Below are 21,907 nucleotides of genomic sequence, written 5' to 3' on the forward strand. Positions count from 1 at the left end.
GTGGCGTATCTTAACATAAAATGTGCATTATCTCAAAAACGGCTCATTTGCGGACCCATGTTCACTGGGACTTTTTTGATTATTTAATTTGTACTTGACTGTCTGCGCGGTTAGTACAGTGGTATGGTTATCGTACTCCCCACACCGGGTGGAGAAAGCCGGGTTCGAATCCCGTCGATGACGCGAGGAACTTTAATGGGCTTTTTTCACTCTGTGGCTGAGTTAATCGGTCTCAGGAGTAGATAGCAAGGTTTTTCCCCCAGATAACTGGGGTTTTTCGTCCGACAAATCGACAATAGAACATAGGCATAAGACCCAGCACGGCAGATGAATTTAATTATATCGGGTGTCGTAAATATAATAGTTTTTTTTTGTACTTGACCATCATTTTTGAAACACTCTGTATAACATAGATCATTCTGTTTAAATATTATATGGAATCCAGTTACATCAAATGTTCGACTCATAAACATACAAAAACAGCCTAACAAACTGAGTAACACATTTTACTTTAAGTAATATTAACACATCGAGGATATTTGCATTTTTAACACTCATCGTCCGCATATTATTCTAATGAAGGCTTTTCTGAAATCCAGGTTGAACACTGTATATATGAGTGGATTAAGAGCAGAATTCAAATATCCAAGCCATGTGAAAAAGTATGAAATCCTTGGGGATACGTTACAGTTTTCACAGAAAGGTAAAATGACATACATGAGGAAAAATGGGAGCCAACATAAAACAAATACACCCATCACTATCCCAAGTACCCGAGCTGCTCTTCTCTCTTTCATGAGACAGATCTTCTGCTTTTCGCGCATATAATGTCGTATAGTGGTCGTGAACCTTCCATCTCTGGTACCCCTCGAAACATAACGACTTTTAGGGACAGAACTGCTTTTGCTGGAAATTTTTTCTTCCTGAGTTTCGTCGCTGATTTCGTCTTCCTGTCTCGGACAAGTTGGTGTTGATGAAGACGTGGAATCTTCCGTTACAGCCGGTGTGCTCACTTCAGGTTGAATTGATTTTAGCAAAATATTTGATGACGTTTCGGTATTTGTTACACCGAGATTAGCAGTAGCGTTTGCTTTCACTCGAATACGGTTTTTCGCAACTTGGAATATCCGAATGTATACTGTTGTCATTATAACCAACGGAATGAAGAACGAGCCACTTGCAGAGTAAATGACGTACCCTTGCTGTTGTGTCAATTCACATGGGGTTGATTCCGAAAAGGATTTTGGCCAGTCGTTCCATCCTATCAGTGGTGGTACTGATATCAGCGTACTGATCGCCCACACAGATATGATCATCAGTAAAACACGGTTAAGTGTCCGCTTTCGTGCATAAGTTATAGGGTCATGGATTGCCCAATAGCGATCTAACGCTATAGCGCATAAATTCAGTATGGACGCAGTGCAGCAAAGAACATCACACGTCAGCCACATTTCACAGAGACGCAGACCAAATACCCACTGCCTCATGATGTAGTAGGCCACATTGAGAGGCATTACAAGAATTGCCACAGTGATATCTGCTGTTGCTAGGGAAACGAGAAACATGTTCTGAACATTCCGAAGAGGTCTATAATAAAAAATAGAAATGATAACTAAGATGTTTCCAAAGACAGTACCAATAATAACGATTCCAAGTGACATTGCAGTAATTACAACTTCCGGAATGGACATGGGAAGCTCTGTATTGGTAATATTTGACATATCTTCGGTGGACATCATCGTTCAGCAGTATCTATCTGAATCTTAATTTTTTCACTGCGTATTTAAGAGTACTTGAGTGTGCTTAAGAGTACTTTGCTTGAGCGTGGGCTCCAAGAAAAATAAACGAACTGCAAATGGAAAAATCTTTATTTGGAAATCTTCTGCATCGTCTTGCTATGAAAACTCAGTGTATAATCCTTGAAGCATTTGTAAATGGCCCATCTTCGGACTCACAACGTACTGGTTCGTGGAATGTCTCTGCAAATATACAAAAAATTATAGAACTGCACAAAATGCTTAATATTGAACATCAGAAGAAACAACAACTAAATAAAAAGTAAAAAAAAAAAACTTTTCAGCTGATCAGATATTTTACTATTTCATTAAGCTTGCTATCAACAAAATTAAATGTTGTTAAGAGTTCAGTTACTACTAAATCACATTTAAATTTTAGACCAAAATCCCAAGTAAATCCATTAAAAATTGATAAAAGGTTGACAGTATTACTTGAACAATAAAACAGCTCACCAAGCATTGTTCTATACTTGAATCACAATCTATATATTATTACAATGCAATATATTTTGCAGGTGCCTATTTGGCACCTTCAAAATTAAATTATAGTAATAGTAATATTATAATAATTGTAATAGCATTCGCCATATAGTACAAGAAAGCCACAGGCTTTCGCTGCACTGGAAAAAAAGTAGATAAGAAAACACAGAATATATGCTTCTCCACTCCCACAGGTAACTATCCAGTTGACCTTTGAATTTATCAAAACCGTCAGCCTCAACTAACTGTGAGGACAACTTGCTGCAACAATCAACGACTCACTGGCTAAATGAAAACTTCCTACAATCTAACCTAAATCTCAACCCCTGTAATTTGAATTTATGCCCCTAGTTCTGGAATTATTTATAACCGTGAGAATTCCACTTTCATTCATTTTACTATTCCCTATCAGAGCCTTGTAAACCTATGAGGTGCCTTGTTGCCAAGTTCTGTAGCCCACATAAATCGGAGTCTTTCCTCATACTGTCGTCCTTCTGCCGATCTCACCATTCCAGTTGCCTCTCTTTGTACCCTTTCAAGAAGCTCATTATCTTTTGTCAGATGAGATCTCCATACTTGAACACAGTATTCCAAATGTGGTCTTAAATTGCCTCATACAGTGCGATTACGACTTCCCTATCTCAACAGGATAATGTTCGATAATTCATTGATAGGACACTATGGACATTCCCGACTGCCTATTTACACAGTTCAGAAAACTTTGTATCTGCCCGTATTATAACTTACAGACCCTTTCCTCTTCCACTGATTTTAATTCAACTCCACCAAGTATATAATTTATTTGTGAGTTGCTGTTCCTCAAATGCACTTGAGGAACACCTTACACTTAGCAGCATTAAAACACAGCTGCCACTTCTCAGACCACCATATCTGTTCACGCCATCCTGGAGGAGCGCTGCTTGGCCCTCATCTCCTAAGCTTTACGTCATCAGCAAATTTTGACATCACCCTTCTATCCTTTCGTCGAAGTCATTTATGAAAATGAGAAACAGCAGTGGTCCAAGAACCGATCCTTTAGAGACCCCACTCTTCACTTACTCCAATCTGAAGAATATCCATTAACCGCGACTCTCTTTCTGCCTTCTGCACTGCAGCCACCCCTGCAATCCATCTTAGAATCTTAAGAGTAATTCCAACCTGTTCAATCATACACAGTAAACTCTCATGAGGGACCGAGCTTTGCTAAAATACAAATAAACTATGTCGAAATTGCTAAAAAATCCAACTCATGAATAAGCGTGTCAAAATAGAGTACATACTTAGTCAAACATGATCTACCCTTAATAAAAAGCTGTGTTTGTGTCCTTCAGAATGCTATATCTATCTAAATGTCCCTGGATTGCACTCTTAATCATTGCCTCTAAGAGTTTCCCTATCACTGAAGTCAGCTAAGCGGTCTGTACTTACCAACTTCAATGGACCCAACACTGAACCCTGGGGGACTCCACTAATAACATTAGTCCACGAAGAGCAGTGTCGATTGATTACCACTGTTATCCATCCCGTTATCGATAGGAGCAATTTACCTCCAATTTGTGCAGCAGTCTTCCATGTGAAACAGTATCAAAAGCCTTTCTAAGATTCAAATGTATGATAACAAAATTATTCTTTGCATCCAGTTCCTTTGTGACTACATCATAGTATCCAATCAAATTGGTCACAAAAGACTTCCCCTTAATAAACCCATACTGTGTCCGAGTTATAACGGAAGTCTTGTCTAAATGATCCTGCAATGCTTCTTTAACAAGTGCCTCCATTAATTTCCCTGGACCAGAAGTTAAACTAACATGTCTGTCTACCTGTGTCTCCCTTTGATCTTCCTTTGTGGATTGGGTCACATTTGCACATCTCCAGTCCATGGCTGTCTCCCCTAAGTCCAAGAAATCTCTCATAATTATGGCTAAGGGTTTGCTTACTTCCTTTGCTGCCTCCTTTAATATAACTGGATAGATTCCATCCACCCCAGGTGCCTTTCTTATGTTTGTCTTCAACAATTTCTCCTCCACTTTATTCTCAGTTATTATAAGATTATCTAGCTTACTGCCAGAGTTTAATACACCTCTGGCATTCCCTCTCCTGAATAACTCCTCATGTATGAATGTAGATGCAAAATTTAATTTTCATTTAGTTTGTTAGCTACCTCAGGAGGATTAAAAAAAAACAATTACTATATTAGGGTTACCCGTAAATGATTACATTAACTCGTATTCGTGTCTGTAAATTGCGTGTGTTCTCTGGTCGATTTGCCTGTTTTGCTGGACGAAAAAAACCCCAGTTTCTGAGGGGAAAAACCTTGCTATCTACGCCTGAGACCGACTAACTCATTCATGGAGTGGAAAAAGCCAATTACAGTTCCTCGCATCATTGACGGGATTCGAACCAGAGCCTTTTCCACGCGGTGTGTGGAAGACGGCGACGATATCACCGTGCTACCCGCGCAGACGCTGGATGTTACTGATGATGAAAAGGGCATACAGCACAGTCAGCACTCCTGCTCTTCAGGTTTTGGCTGGGGTCCTATCTTTGGACTTGGAGGTTATCCGCCGTGGATTACACTATCGCCTATCAAGAGGAATTCCGGCCACTATCCTTAACCACACGATGAATCTCACAAACGATATTTGTATGAAAAAGCGAACTCTCTTCTCTATACTGACTCAAACTTGGCAGCAGAGATGGACAGAAAGAAGCAAAGAACCAATCACGAAGAAATTTATTCCCCAGGTCGCTAGAGTTTTCCCAAAAGCTCCTTCTTGGTTCTCTCCTGGTCTCCAGTTACTTATTACTGGACATTATCTTATTATCGAACATGGATCTATCAAACAGGAGCTGACCCTGATGGGTATTGAGAATGACCCATACTGCTCCTGTGGCCAGGAAGAGGAGTGGGATCATATAGTTTATACCTGTCTTCACTACGAAGACTTAAGATGCAGTTTAATTTCCAAAATACATAATCTCCCACGAGACAGAAAATATCTGTACAGCACTGAGCAGGAATATTGCCTAGCTTTAACCAAGTTTGCCCAGGACCTGTTTGCCATAATAAGATCACGCCTTGTACAGGCAACTGCCTCAATTGATAGCTAGCTTTCTGACTTTCACCTTAACCTCCATCTCTAAAGAACACTCTCTTCCCTCTGTAAATGGTCAAAAACAGGACTGGATCGGTACTTCCCAACTGAAAACTTTCATGGACATGGCACCCGCTGTCTTGACACAACTCAACCAGACATGACTCCCTGCTAACCCACTTGTTGGGTAGGATTTGCTTACCCTTCTGTGGGGTTGGATTTGCTAAACCAGCCTTTTTGTTTATAATTTAATTTAATTTTATTTATCATTATTTTTTTTATGTGTTTATTTTTTCATCTATTTTTTATTTTTTTAAAACTTATTTTATTTATTTACTTGGTCTTGTCCTGGAAGCTCAGGCCACCCTGGCGGAGACCAGCCAGAGAATTATGGGCAGCTTGGCTACCTCCTAGTGGTGCGTGTGGGCAGCGTAAGGTCCCACCAAGGGCCTTGGGGCCAAATGCCAGGACACACAACAGAGCCCAAAAAATACTACACATCCAACACATAACACTTTCCTGGCATTTACAGTGTTCTGTATTTCTTCACAGCGTACATACGACGCAGATGTGGGGAACCACAGGTTGCGCCTGACCCTTACACTATGCACACTATGTCCAGCGAGGATGGCCCCAGGGGGCTATCTTTGGGACGTGACTGTTTAGTGAGCGATCCATTATGACTTGAATTTAAGAGATTGATTAATCGTTTTATTATTTTTTTTTGTTGTTTTTGTTTGCTAAACTATTTCGTTGCATAAGTTGCATATTGTTCTCGAGTTAGCCTCCCTACGTTTAATTCGTCTGGGCTGCTAAACGGACTTGACGGTACTGAGGATAGAGGAGTTGAAAGTTGATTTCTGCATTTCCGTGCTGTCGAGTTGCGAGTCAGCTCCTGGGTTGGTTGTTTTTTTTTTTTTTTTTTTTTTTTAGGAGCATTAGTAACTAAGGCCATATTGCTCCGGGATATGCGGTGATCATTCCCTGACCTTTCCGCATCTTCCGTATTTGGTAGTGACGGGCTACGCATTGCTGCTCCTTCCCACCTGGCTACGAAGGTGCCTCAGCTCCTGGGACCTTCTCTCGCTAGACTTGAGAGAGGGAGGTTTTTAAAGTTCTGTTTCTGAATAGCTTTTAGAGACAGTTTTTGTTTGTATTGTGAGTTGTATTATTGGTCTTAAATTAGTTCCTTGTTAGTCGGAGTAGTAAGATTGTTTGCCTCCACTGGTACTAACCTTGTAAATTTTGTAAATAGTTGAGTTTGACTTGTTTAGTGAACCTCTTTTAATTGTAAATATATTGTTTATAGAGTAAACCCTCGCTAATTCCGATTATGTGATAATCCGTATTAGTGGAGCCAAAGCCTTAAAATAACAAAAACTTAGAACCCAAATAAATGGAAAGTTTAATAAATAAAATATAGGTAGTGCTGATGAAAATAAATAACAAAAATAATACTGTAGTGCCTTTATTTAAAAGCTATAAAAAGACAATACATTTATCAGATGGCGCTGGCGTCGCACGCCAACGAACTTGATCGTTGCTCTGAATGCCACTTAAATCAAGTTCTTTCAGCAACAATTCTTTTGGCTTTGAATTCTGTGTACTTATCGTTCATTACAATGGCTCCGCAAGTGCATATTATTTGCCAATTGTGCAAAAAGAAATGCAAAGACTTCCTTCAATGCAATGCGGAATGCGGTCTTGCGTACTGCATCAAATGCATAGATATGTCAACTGCGAACTGGAAAAAGATGTCACAGACAGACACTCGTGGAAGGGCCCTTGTTGTATAAATCACAGGCAGACGAAGAAAAAACATACGAAAAATGAAAATAACTCAGGATCAACCCCAACGGATCTTTTTAGTCTTTCCGACGGTGAATCTCAGTGTTTCACCTCATCGTCAAATGGCACTCAACAGAATGGGCCATCCGAGGACATACCTCATGACGTGATATCAGAGCAGACAAATTGCTCCTTCTCTCACCTTCTTAATCACAAAGTCTCACAAGTTGAAAAGCCAAATGAGATGACCACGAAAATGATTTTTCAAATCCTGGATACTCAAAAATCCATGATGGCCTCTCTTCTTGACGAAACTAAAAAAATCAGGTCAGAAAACGCCTAACTTCGCGAAATAAATTATATCTTACTACAAAAAATTTTGGATTTAACAAATCTTATCCAAAACTCCAGTAGACATTCAAAACTCCAGTCCTACAAGAAACTTGGCGAAATCTATGGAAAATCCCACATTTCAACCGACTCCTATAGCAGAAGCCACTTATGCATCTATTGTAAAGGAACCTCCACATCCTCCAGTATATGGTCCAGTTACTAGTCAATCTCAGAAAGCGTGTAAATATGGCAATAGATCTGTCAATCCACTCCTAGAAGATGTCATTTTCTCCAGGAGGCAGGCAGATCACATCAGAGGACAACGGAATAAATCTGCCTATAATCAGGCAGGAAGACATCGACACACCCCTGCTGTTGTGGGAACAGCTACCAACTCTTCAATCAGAGCAGTCCCAAGAACTAAAAGTTCAACCAAGGGTATTTTCGTCTCGCGACTCGAACCCCAACTGTGCGGTACAGAAGTAGAGCAGCATATCAGAACTCAACTGCAGATAGAAGTAAACGTAATAAAAATGAATTCCAAACACGATTCGTACAGCTCTTTCTATATTCAGTGTCAACAAACGGATCTTGATCTATTACTAAAGGATCACTGCTGGCCTGAGGGAGCCATTATTCGGCCATTCTATGGACGCCCCCTCTTCCTCGTACTGGGTCATCAGCCAGTGACTTAGCAATCGAAACTAGTCAACGGGAATGACATATCGAGTATTTTTCCCATATTCTGGAATCTCAACTGGGAAGAACTTCTATAAATGATTCATCTATCTCCTCATCCTACCAGAATTTAAATGACTCTAACTCTTGTGAAAATACCTTTCTGCCATGTCACTTGCCAACAATTAAACCATATAACTTATGCCTTACTACAGCATCAAAAGATGCAATTACTATACTCTATATGAACGCACGCAGTCTTGTAAAACACAATGATGAAATCCTCGCTCAACTGACATCATGGAATCTCCATCCAGACCTGATGGTTTTTACTGAGACCTGGTTCTCCCCTGAAGTTTCAGTCCGATTTCAAGACTATGCTCTCTTTCACAGTTGCAGATGTGATTCTAAAGGGGGTGGAGTTGCTATTTACGTTCACAATCATCTGCGATGCTCTGCCTTTCCTATAACAAATCTGCCTGATCAAGCTTGTGAAATCACTTTTATCCGCATTGCTTCTCTGGTGATTGGGTGTCTATACCGACCTCCCTCAGGTTCAGTCAACAGTTTCCTTGTAACTCTTGACAATATTCTATCTCACTTCACAAGCAAATCCCTTAGTCTTCTGCTGATGGGAGACTTTAATATTAACATACTTCAAAGCTCTTCCTCTCAAGTGCAAGACCTCCTAGATGTCATTTCTTCCAATGGTTTTTCTCTTCTGACTGACGGAATTATCCCGACTAGAATGGGAAAGTCCCACAATTCCCTTCTTGACTTCGCAATTGGGGAATGCTCACTAACCATGCAGTACTGGATGCAACCATTTCTGATCATCGTCCCATCTTAATGGTAATTGAAAATGAAGAAATTGTGGAAGAGATCATGCACACTTACAGATCTGTGACTCCAGGCTCTCTCAATCAGCTCTGTTATGATCTCCAGCAGTCTCGTGGGATGGAGTGGCTGCAACAGATGATCCTGAAATTGCGACGAACTTCTTCTTTGAGCATATCCTAAATAGTTATGAAAAATGCGCGTCATACATCAGGATCCCAGGGAATAAAAAGACCACTAGGCCAAGATGGAAATTATGCCCATTTATGTCAAATAAAATTTGTAACATGCTAAAGAAAAGGGACAAACTTGCAAGAGTTGCTAGAGAAACAGGAAAGGAGGAGGATAAAAACAAATACACAACGTACAGAAACAAAGTCACCGACAGTATTAGGTCGGAGAAAAGGAAATATTATAGTTCCCAACTTAAAGGCGTCATTACAAGCAAGGAAAAGTGGACAGTCTTGGACAAGCTACTACCTGGAAGAAAAACGAAATCACAGAGCTACGTTGGAGATGTAGTTGAGAACGAGGTACTCATTTCGGATGACCAGGAAAAAGCCGCAGCATGCCGTAATCACTTTATCTCAAGCGTGAATAACCTTTTTAAAGACGAAGTTGACTCTAGAGATAATGCAACGAGAGAATCTGTCAAGCACTCAATGAGGAGCTCTTTTTTCCTCGCTCCGGTCTCAGATCAAGAGATTTTAGAAGCAGGACATCAATTAAAAGAAAAGGGAGCCCCTGGCTTTGATGAAATATCTCCTGCTCTGCTGAAAAAGGTTCTTAACTCAATTCTAACACCACTGAAGTATATTTAAAATCTTTCCGTTCAATCTGGTAAATTCCCGTCTCAATTCAAAAAAGCAGTCATTGTTCCTGTTCCTAAGGGGAAAAATTTTAACTCTATCAACAATTTTCGTCCAATAGCTCTACTCTCAGTTTTTGCAAAATTATTCGAAAAAATTCTTCACGGCAGACTCATGGGCTTCCTGGAAGTCAATCAGCTTATCCATCAACAACAGTACGCTTATCGTTCAAAAAGATCCACTGACCTGGCAATTGTTGACTTCTGCTCCAGGATCAGGATCACGGACTGTCTTGAAAAGGGTCACTATGCAATAGCACTGTTTCTAGACCTATCAAAAGCTTTTGACTGCATAAATCATAATATCCTACTCAACAAGCTCAACAATCTTGGTTTGAGAGGAAAAATTAACCTTCTCCTTGAAGACTATCTTACTGATAGGCCATTTGTCGTTAAAACAAACCAGTCTTTTTCAGACATTTCTTATTTCTCCAGGGGAGTACCTCAAGGCTCACTTCTCGGACCTATCCTATTTGTTCTTTACATTAATGAATTTCTCTCTCATCTTTCATCTTCCCATCTAGTAGCGTATGCCGATGACATTTCCATTCTAATCACTGATAAAGACCCTAACCAACTTCAATGCAAGATCTCTGCCCTGCTCTCTGAAATGCATAGTTGGCTTCAAAAGAATCAGCTGATACTAAACCCAGAAAAATCCAAATATATGGTGTTTAGGACGAAAAATAAACCATTAAATATTGATTTCGAAATAACATACAAAGGAAAACAACTGGAAAGGGTGAATGATACCAAGTTTCTAGGAATCTGGCTAGATGATAAGCTGAGTTGGGATAAACAAATGATCACCTTACGAAAGAAAACTTCGTCACTAGCAGGAATACCTCCTTCCCTTCTCAGACTAGTATTCCTTTCCTTAATACAGCCTCACTTCACATATGGAATCATCTCATGGGGTACGACCAGTCAATATAACCTTACGAGAATCAATTCAATTGTCAATCGATGTGTTCGTTCAATTTTGGGCCTTCCCTGGAATGCATCGGTGACTTCGAGATATAAGGAAGCGAGACTCTTAAGCATCATCTACCAACTGATACAAAAAACTGAGGCGGTCTTTGTCTACAATGCTTTGAAAACACCGAACTTTCCTCCTCTCTTCAGATCCTTTTTTATAACAATAGAAGAAGAAGGAATAAGATATAATTTAAGAAATGAAGCGAACCTGAAGGTTCCGCTTTTCAGAAAAGCCATAGGCCAGAAAAATATAAAATACAGAGGCGCGAAAACCTGGAATAATCTTCCTGAAAACATCAAAAATGCCATTTCACTAAACAAGTTCAAGAAACTCCTGACTGAACACATCACCAGGGAGGTCTGATCTAAATCACCTTCCACTCAACTCCTGAACTTTCCACAATGCATACCAGTTTGGAAATTGTGTAAACAAGTTGAAGGAATAGCTGTAAAAAAAGCTTGTAACACTCTACGCAATTATTTCATATTTTTTCTTTCATATTGTTATTGTAAAAGTACTCACAATGTAATTATAAGTACTGTTGTTAACCACGCGACATGTGTGGTTGGTTTACGTAGTCTCTGTAATGGAATGTAGAAACATGTCCGATTCATGATATATCTGCTTTATTGTTATCTTTTTCAAAGGGAACACCCCCTAAAAAGCCTCTGGCTTACGTGTTCTCCCTCCATTCTTGCTGTTATCTCCCAACAATTGTAACACAAAATAGGGATAAATAAATTATCAAATTATCAAAAATTATCCCATTCTAGTAGAGATAATTCTGTCAGTCATAAGAGAGAAACCATTGGCAGAAATAACATCTAAGAGGTCTTGCACTTGAGAGGAAGAGTTTTGAAGTATGTTAATATTGAAGTTTCCCGTAAGCAGAAGACTAAGAGATTTGCTTGTGAAGTGAGACAGAATATTGTCAAAAGTTACAAAGAAGCTGTTGACTGAAGCTGAGGGAGGTCGATATAGACACCCAATCACCAGAGAGCCTATGATATATCTATCATAGGCTTCCATGTCACCCATTAATTTATATGTATCCCCTGCATTTTTATTCTCTGCCACATGTCTCATTAGTTCATCTGACATTCATTTAGGCCTATACCTTGAACAATATTTCTTCGTTTGTATGTAAAGCTTAGTAGCTTCCAAGATTAATTTTTTGAATGCCTCCCATTTCTAATTTATTGTTGGTAACATCATCAGTAGGTACCACCGTATAGAATTTAAATACTGTCTCAGACCAACGTAGTCGCCTTTACGAAAGCAAAAACCCTTCCCTTTACCCCTGATTGTAGTTACCTCTTTGAGTAAATCCCACTTCAACACACTGTGGTCACTGCCACCTATTGGTTCCTTTAGTGGTTAACGGAGATCAGTATCAGGCGTTTATTATACAGTGTCCCGACCCGCTCACGCACCGTAGTTCACCTTCAGTTAATTCGATTTGCATAACGACTCGCTGGTCGTAATGCTTTGGCTTATCGATGTAGTTGTATCATGTATTGCGTACATGAGAGAGCATTCCCCAATTTTGAAGTCGAGATGGAAATTGTTGGACTCTCCCATGCTATTTGGGATTTCCATCAGTACGAAAAGAGAAACCATTAGAAGTAATGACGTTTAGGAGGTCTTGCACTTGAGAGGATGAGTTTTGAAGAATGTTAATATTAAAGTCTCCAATTAGTAGAAGGATTAGGGATTTGCTTGTGAAGTGAGATAGAGTATTGTCAAGAGTTACAAGGAAGCTGTTACCTGAAGCTGAGGGAGGTCAGTATAGACACCCGATCATCAAACAGGTAATGAGGATAAAAGTGAGTTCACAAGCTTGATCAGGCAAATTTGAGAGAGGAAAGGCAGAGCATCGCAGATGATTGTGACCATAAATAGCAATTCCACCACCCTCTGCACCTTTGAAAGAGAGAGTAGTCTGGAATTTGGAATGAAACCTCTGGAGAGAACTAGGTTTCAGTAAAAGCTATCAGGTCTAGATGCAGATTCCATGATGTCAGTTGAGCTAAGATTTCATCATCATGATGTTTTACAGGACTGTGCGCATTCACGTAGAATACAGTAATTTCATCTTTTGATGCTGCAGTAAGGCATAAATAGTTTGGTTTAATAGTTGGCAAGCGACAGGTTAGAAAGTTTTTTTCACAAGGGTCATTTAAATTCTGGTAGAATGAAGAGAAAGATGAATTATTTGTTGTCAAGATTCCTGAATATGTGAAAAAAGCACGGATTGTCATTCAGGCTCACTTGCATTGATAGCTAAGTCACTAGCTGGTAACCTAGGACCAGGAAGAAGGGGTAGTAAATAGAAAGGCCGAATGAATGCTCCCACAGGCCAACAGTGATCCTTTAGTAATTCATCAAAGTCTGTTTGGTGATAGTGAATGTAGAAAGAGCCGTAGGACTCGTATTTAGAATTCGTATTTATTACTTTTGCTTCTATCTGCAGTTCTGATATGCTGCTCTACTTCTGTATCGCAGAGTTAGGGTTCGCGTCTCGTGGCAAAAATACCCTTGGTCGAACTTTTGGTTCTGGGGACTGCTCTGATTGTAGCAGTTGGTGGCTGTTCTCACAACAGGAGGAGTATGTCGACGTCTGCCTGTCTGATTAGAGGCAGATAGATTCCGTTGTTTTCCGATGTGATCTGTCCGCCGCCTAGAGGAAATGACATCTTCTAGAAGTAGATTTGCAGTTCGATTGCCATCCATAGACGTTTTCTGAGGCTGAATGTCTGGCTATAGTAGCATATAGTAGAGGGTATGGAGGTTGCTTTACAATAGATGCGTAAGTGGCTTCTGCAACATGAGCGGGGGCTTTGTCCAATTGTATGTAGGACTTAACGATATACTGGAGTTTCGAATAATATCTGTCAAATCCGAAATTTTCTGTAGTAAAATATAATTACGCTCACGCAGTTGGGCGTTTTCCGACCTGATTTTTTTAGTTTCATCAAGAAGAGAGACCGTCATGGATTTGCCAGTGTCCAAGGTTTGAAAAATTAGTTTTGTGGTCAGCTCATTTAGCTTTTCAACTTGTGAAATTTCTTGCTTAAGGAGGTTAAAGAAGGAGCAATTTTTCTGCTCTGATGCCACGTCATGAGGTATGGCTTCGGATATTTAAAAAAATCGTCCATATTATAAGATTTATTTTAGTATGAGGAAAGTCTGTTTATCCTTGTTCGGTGAGGAAACAACCTGGGTACATAAATATACAATCTTAGGGAATAAGAGAAGATTGCGTCTCCTCAAGTACACTTTCAGGAGATGCAATGGGAGACGGATTGTCGAACTTTCGAACACGTTGCCTCCCAAGTGATGGAGGCAAAAATCTGACTAATTTTAAAGCAGAATTGGATGATTCTACTTTAAATTTAGTCAGAGTTTAAAGAGATACTATTAAGGAGATACTAAATTCATGCTATTCCGATTCTCAAATTGTGGGAATGGAGAGAATATGAAGAAGTAACATTTGAAGTATGAAGAAGTAACATTTGAAGGTAGTAGGAAGAAGTACCATTTGAATAACGTTACTTCATACTACACTTCAAACGTTATGAGTAACATTTGAAGTATAGTATGAAGTAACATTTGCAGAAATTAAGTGCATTCTGAAATCACAATTTAACGAATAAGACTTCTGTAATAAGTTTGAAGAACGTGGAATATTCGCAATATTAACAAGGATAGCTACTGGAGGTAAAGAACATCAATAAGTGGCAAAAGCATCCAAGCTATTAGAAGTGCATACGGTAAATAACCAAAAAAGTCAACAAGACAAGGTTCCTGAGAACTGCTTTGAGTCAATAGTATTATCAGAATCTTACAGGATATAAAGTTCAAACTGTTCATAACTCTGGTATTCCGTACGATTCGGGAAGACGCACCTCATCGACGAGCATGATTTTGTATGCACTGCTATAAGAAGAACATTGAAGCTATTGATTTCATGATGTAATCATGTGGAAAACGAATGGAAGTTCATATTGTATGGTCATTTGAATTGTGAAATAACTGTTTACTGGGCCAGCGACGAACCTCATCGCGCTCTAAGGAATAATGATAACCAGCCAGGAATGAATGGGCAAACTCGCCTCTCGTGGGATAATCGGACCTTACAAATTCAATGATATTGTTACTGGATGGAGTAATCTTTAGTCGTTAATAGATGATGCAGTTCTTGTACTTTTAACTGGATGGAACACCTCCACATTTTTACACTGGTGGCAGTGCCTTATCAAGCATATGCAGACGGCTTAGTCCTTACCCTTGTCCCTGATACTAGATTCCCAACTGGAATCCGCAGTAAATAGAGCACTCGCCACTTTACAGGACTGGGCCTGGAACAACCACCTAGAAATCTCACGAGTGAAGACAAATTCCATTTTGCTTAAAGGCTCTCTGAACGCAGCGAGGCCACCACCACATATCGAAATCCAAGGGAGAACTATCCGGTTTTCAACTGAGATGAGAAAACTTGGAGTGATCTTGGATAGGAACCTATCTTTCACACCACACCTGAAATATCTACATACCAAGATTCGAAAATATACTGCACTCGTGGCAAGAATTGCACTTCGGGACTGTGGATTGAAGCAACGCGCGCTCACCCTCTTCTGTAAGGCTATGTTCACCCCCATAATCACCTATGCATCTGGTAACTACTTTTCAAAGGTCACCACAGCAGTTAACACGAGGAAGCTTGACTCAATGCAGCGCGTCATCCTGCTCACCATCACCCGGGCCTGCTGCACGGTCAGCACACATGCCTTTGCAAGTGCTTGGCCGGCGTGCTACCTCTAGATCTAGAAATAGTCAAATGTGGTTTGCTTTATATGCTTTCCAAAGGTAAAGCCATTTCCTGTCTGGATTTTACCACCGACCCCTTAAATAACATCAAGGATGAGAAGAGGCGCCTCACTGCATACTTGCAGCAGGTCTGGCCGGACGCTCAACACAATTCTACGAATTCAACACAAAACACTTTTCTGGCATTTACAGTAGTTCTGTATTTCTTCACAGTGTTCATATGGCGCAGATGTGAAAAACCATAGGCTGTGCCTCACCCGAATACTATGCACACTATGCCTTTTTTGGACAGTGCATTTTCCGAATAATGGATACGTCTCAGGAAAAATGTTTTTCTATATCCCCCAACTCCCCCTAGACTTCTCTTCAAATGAGTACGTCAAAAATATATTGTATACACTCACAAATCACAACAGGAAGCAAACAAAATTAAAATGAGACGTGCACTAGATTGTGTTAGACTGTGAAAGCTATTACCTTCATGTATGCTTGTGGTGGTGATTATTTTTAATATCTGAAATAACTTCTATAATAAGATGCATCGATTGTACTTGAAATCCTCCTTGGTTTATGTTTATTCAATAAACGGTTCTCCGTGAGAGCTGGTGGACATGACACATCGCCGTCCGATTCGTATGAAGAGAGCTGGTTTCGAATCCATTGGCTAATAGTGAAATTTTTGAAGTACTCTTCAATCGAGGCTGTTGTTAGACGATCTCAGAGGGGATGGATTTCCAATGGATCCCGTAATTTATTCCGAGAGGTCCTCGCGAGTTATTCCGAGAGGTCCTCGCGAGTTATTCCGAGAGGTCCTCGCGAGTTATTCCGAGATTTTCAGCACACACAACATGAATATCTATGAATACAACACTGCCAACATGAATACACAACACTGCCAACATGAATACAAAACACTGGCAGCCATTGAACATACCGATAATAGCAGGAAATTGGGATGACATTAAAATAATAATTCCAAAGAATTTAAATTACTCAGTAAACTATCTGAGCTACTTCATATGAAAACGTTTACACATACTTTTGATTTACCCTTTAAATAGTATTTTTAATCCAGCGTAAGGAGAAGCTGCATGATTGTTTATCATGCTGAATTTAGAGCTCGATCCCAACAGGATATGAAAACTGCCCTTATAATTTTGCTAATAATGAAAATAATAGCATAAGACACTGTGATTCAAGGATTCATGTTATCTGCAATGAATGTTGCGATAAAAAATATCTCACAAAACGTCTTTTTTTTCCATTGGTTTTACGTCATATAATAGTACGGTATATAGTTTTATATTTAATATGTAGGCACAAAATACTACGTGTTCAGGCAATTCGAGGACCTCCTTTCTTTAATTTTAATCGTTTTATTTTTGAAATAGTTTTAATGTTTTAATAAACGACCCTTTAGGAATTTATTGTGGCTTTCATGTGCTAAATTCGTATACTGAGTCCAGGCATTTTTCAGTGTTAGAAATTCATTCATACCAGGTTAAAACATGTTGTTAACTTACCTGGTCGCTGCTCTCTATCCACCGTATCAATATTCCCATCATAGCAGGTGAAACTGAAGTTAGATAATTGGCAAATCTTTACGTTTCTCTTCCTTGTTACGTCAATCGCAACAGTAAACGATGTAAAACAAGTTAGTAGTAACCCAAGCATCCTGTCGTCTGACGTTCTCTGACGGAATGACGCTTATGCTTTCAGAAAGGCTTCAGAGAATGCGAAGAAAGGGCTTCAGAAAATGAGAAAACTTGGTATTCTGTGATTGGATAAAAATTTCTCCCGCCCACGATCCGTTTCTAATGAGGATACCGCTATTCTGTTGGGTATTACCTCAACAACCTGGTGGAACGTATATCTCCTCTCACATGTAATGCTTTTCTTTCTGACGCTTCCTTCGCTGTACCTGTTTTTCTGGACGCAGAACAACTTTGAACTGCATTGTTGAACCGAAGAGCAAGGAAATCAGAAATTAGAATTTATAGTGTAATTGCAAAATTTTTTCGCAGCAATTTAAGAAAAGTTAAATAGACAAATTTTCTACGTATTAATGCCAGGAGTATTGTAAATAAATTAAAGAAATTAAAACTTTTGATTACATCAACTAACGCAGATATAGCAATACATGGAGAAGTATACCCTATGTTTAAAGACAAACATCTATCCTACAACTATCTTTCCTCAATTTGAATTTATGCCCTCTCAGGTGATTATTCTCAGCAAGAGCAATCATATCAGCATTGAGCATGCACAAGCCATTCAAGACTTTATACACCTCGATCAGATCACCTCGCAGTTGCCTAGTTTCCAAACACAGTAATCTGCAAAATTTAAGCCTTTCTTCATAAGAGCAACCCTTTGTTCCATTCACTAATCTTGTTGCTCTGCACTCGTTCCAACAGCTTTACATCCTTCTTAAAATGAGGCCTCCAGACCTGTATACAGTACTCAAGGTGTGGCCTGACCATCGCCTTATACAAGGGGATAATCACCTCCTTATTCCTGCCAAAAAATTCCTGTTTATCATTGACAAGATACCATGAGCTACTCTTGAAGATAATAAATTAAATGAATTTAAATTTTTCAGTACGTCGACCAATGCTGATATACAGTAGTAGTTCTAATGGATACATTGTGCTATCCGCAGATAAAGAACTTCATAGAGGCATACGATACAAGAAAGCAAGCATCAGCCAAAAAAAAAAAAAAAAAAAAAAAAAAAAAAAAAAAAAAACGCTCCCATTTCGCCCCTCCGTTCGTTCCAAATACCTGTCCATCTCACCCTTAAATTTATTTAGGCTAGTAGGAGAGGGGTCACTTTGAACCAAACTGACCAGGGGGGGCGTTCTGTCAAGCCTCCCTTCGCTGAAAATTTAACCAATGAGATGCGTTCATGAACGTGAGTACGCGCCCGCGTGTACGTACGTACCGGAATCATCGTATATAATACTGTTGCTAAAAACAACTTATTAGTTAACGTGCTCCTTTTTACCTAATTTGTTAACACACATTTTGTTGGATTTGTGAACTGCAAAGATTTAGAACATATTTTTCTGATATAATTTTAAAACTTCATAAATGAACGTTCTGTTATGGTAATAGAAATAAGAAAATACAGATATATACACCTAAAAATTAACAGATTTTCTAATTTTCACAACCTATTTGTAGGTGTCAAATGTATATTTTAGCCGTTAGGGGATAGCACAGCTTGGAACTTCACAAAGTTTACGAAAGATAGCCTTTGTTTGTCCATAAGATCTTCACTGAAAATGGGAAAGTTTGAGAAAATCACATGTCATCTTTAGATATTTTGCGTGTCCAACCGAAAAATTTGTCCCGTTGTATTCTTTTCAATTGCTAGAATTTGTACGAAATCGAACTTTTTGTGGCAGTTTCGCTTTCGAGATAGAGAAATTGTCCTTAAACGATTTCGCCCACCTTTCAATCCAACCCTCAAGTTTTTTTATGCATCCCAAGTCAAAAAATTACGCAAAACGACTGTAAAACGGTCCGCAACCGACTCGTTGGAATTATTGAAATTATGAAAAATAAATATCGTAAAGATACATTGACTGGTAGTTTAAAATCAACACGTGTTGACAAGCTGATGGAGGGGAAAAAATAACATTCAATCTCAGCAACGGCGAATGGATCCAAAACAGTTAAAAGCTGAGATTTTTAATCAATTTTCAGTTATCCATCAACACTTTGTAACCTTTTCAAAACAAACGTGAAAAAATCAAGTTAAAATTTTTAATTTTAAGCATTTTCGTGTACTATAAGATAAATTTTAACCTGAACAGCTCATTCAACTAATAAAAAACATCCCCGAATAGCATAAAACTCAAACAAATACACCCAAACCTCGGAAAATCTAAGAAAAAATATGTAAAAAATCTTAATAAAATGTTTTTCAACATTTATTTAAGATTGAGACCCCCCCCTCACCCACACAAGAGGATTACGGTGTCCCAGCAGATTAAAGCCTCATGATTCAAAAATATATAGAGCGTCATCACCAACTCAAGGGGATTAATAATGATTATAACGTTCTTGGGTTTTTTTTCTCAGAATTCCAATAAGCTTACACATTAACATGAAAAAACAACGGAAACTGTGTAAAGTAATTAATGGACCCTTTAAAATTAGAGAAAATGATCAGAAAGAGAGAAAATAATCGGAATTTTCCCCCATATACCCAAGGAATGTGTTTGTGAGATTTTTAATTAAAATTTGCTTACATATCACAACATTTTTGTGGTGTCAAAACATGAAATTCATTCATCACAGTAAAAATCAGGGTGGAAACACGCAAAACACTGTCAAGAGACAGAAATATAAGAAAATTAAGTAAAAATATCTTAAATAATACAGCTCCAACATTTATTCAACCCTCAGACCCCAGCCACAACTTCAAAGGTTCTTAACAACCCCCCTCAAAACGATTATGGTGTTAAGACACGCCTAAGGTTAAAAAAGTATTAACCGTTATCATTGAAATAATCACATTTTAGATCTTTTGTGTTTCCAGGAATTCCATCATCCCTCAAAATTTCAGGAATTACACATTTGGAATCAAGGGAACATATTAGAATTAGTGAAAAATAATAGGTTTTTTTTCAAATAAAAAAGCGTTTTTTGCCTTATTTACAATCAAAAGTTGAAAATTTGCATGTGTGCGACATATAGACAAATAACTTTGCTGGTTTTTACCTAGCAAAACAGTAAAAAGATGATATTTATTTAAAGTGCATGTTACAATAAGAAAAACCAGCAGTGTGTTACAATAGGAAAACTCACCACAATTTTCCAGAAACATAAGTAATTTTGAATCTCAAACAAACAAGAATTCTGAAACCATGGTAATATTCCAGTAATAATCACCGCTGTTACAATCATTTCCTTATTGATGTATCAGCAGATATCATGTTTATTATATAATTCGTCATTTACCAATGTAACGCCTTACTTTATAGTTGAAAAAGAAAAAATTCGAAGCAAACACATGAAAAATTAAGATAATTTTAACTGGAAACGTGTACATTTGAAGCGTCACCACTTTTAATTTCAGTATTTCGACTGAAAAATAGCCGATGTCTGCAGAAATAGTACCACACACACACTGTGCATGCTAAAAACAAGGAAATAAACATTACATCCATTCACAATGCTTCTTTGCACGAAAACTTAAGAATTTTCATTTTAACAAACCAGGACCACAAAATAGCTCGTCGAGCTAATTTTATATTAATAAAATAGCTCCTTTGCGACGAGCTATTTTGTGGTCGACAGACCACCCGCTGTGAAATTCTGTTCAAAGTGTTTCGGTGACAGCGCCACCTAGTGGCGGGGTTGGGTCGACGGACCACCCGCTGACAAAATCTGTTCAAACTGTTTTGGGGTGGGGGAGGGAGGGGGAAGTCTCCAGACCACCCGCTGTGCAATTCTGTTCAAAGTGTTTCGGGGGTAGGGGAGGGAGGGGGAGGCAGACGGCGAGCTCGGAGAGGGGAGGGTTGGCGGGTGGGGGAAGGGAGGCTTGACAGACCGCTTCCCTGGTCAGTTTGGTTCAAAGTGACCCCTCTCCTACTTAGGCAATCAACCAATCAACCAGTCTGTTCAACCAATCAACTACCCGATGTTTAAAGACAAACATCTATCCTACAACTATCTTTCCTCAATTTGAATTTATGCCCTCTCAGGTGATTATTCTCAGCAAGAGCAATCATATCAGCATTGAGCATGCGCAAACCATTCAAGACTTTATACACCTCGATCAGATCACCTCGCAGTTGCCTAGTTTCCAAACACAGTAATCTGCAAAACTTAAGCCTTTCTTCATAAGAGCAACCCTTTGTTCCATTCACTAATCTTGTTGCTCTGCACTCGTTCCAACAGCTTTATATCCTTCTTAAAATGAGGCTTCCAGACCTGTATACAGTACTCAAGGTGTGGCCTGACCATCGCCTTATACAAGGGGATAATCACCTCCTTATTCCTGCCAAAAAAATCCTGTTTATCATTGACAAGATACCACGAGCTACTCTTGAAGGCCGTCGGGACTGCTCAGAAAACTGCATATCTGCCTGAACAATTACCCCCTGTTCCTTTTTATTCGCTACGACTGTCAGTGTAGTACAGCAGAGTTGATACGTTACTCTGGGATTATTGCTTCCCATATGTAGTACTTTACATTTGTCAATGTTAA

At 39.1% G+C, this 21,907-nt stretch overlaps 1 protein-coding gene across 1 annotated transcript; it reads right to left on the reverse strand.

Annotated features, from left to right (window-relative positions):
• Positions 1 to 554: 554 nt before the first annotated feature.
• Positions 555 to 17,369, reverse strand: LOC150083159 (putative G protein-coupled receptor No18). The gene is made up of 2 exons (XM_090377076.1): positions 17,208 to 17,369; positions 555 to 1,979 (listed from the first exon to the last, which is right to left on the reverse strand). Exon 2 carries the CDS (start codon positions 1,737 to 1,739, stop codon positions 555 to 557), a length of 1,185 nt encoding a protein of 394 aa, XP_090233202.1. The 5' UTR covers positions 1,740 to 1,979; positions 17,208 to 17,369.
• Positions 17,370 to 21,907: the final 4,538 nt, after the last annotated feature.

This window comes from Mastigoproctus giganteus, chromosome 7 (genome assembly GCF_048544385.1).
Source record: "Mastigoproctus giganteus isolate SK-2022 chromosome 7, ASM4854438v1, whole genome shotgun sequence".
Taxonomy (NCBI): Eukaryota; Metazoa; Arthropoda; class Arachnida; order Uropygi; family Thelyphonidae; genus Mastigoproctus; species Mastigoproctus giganteus.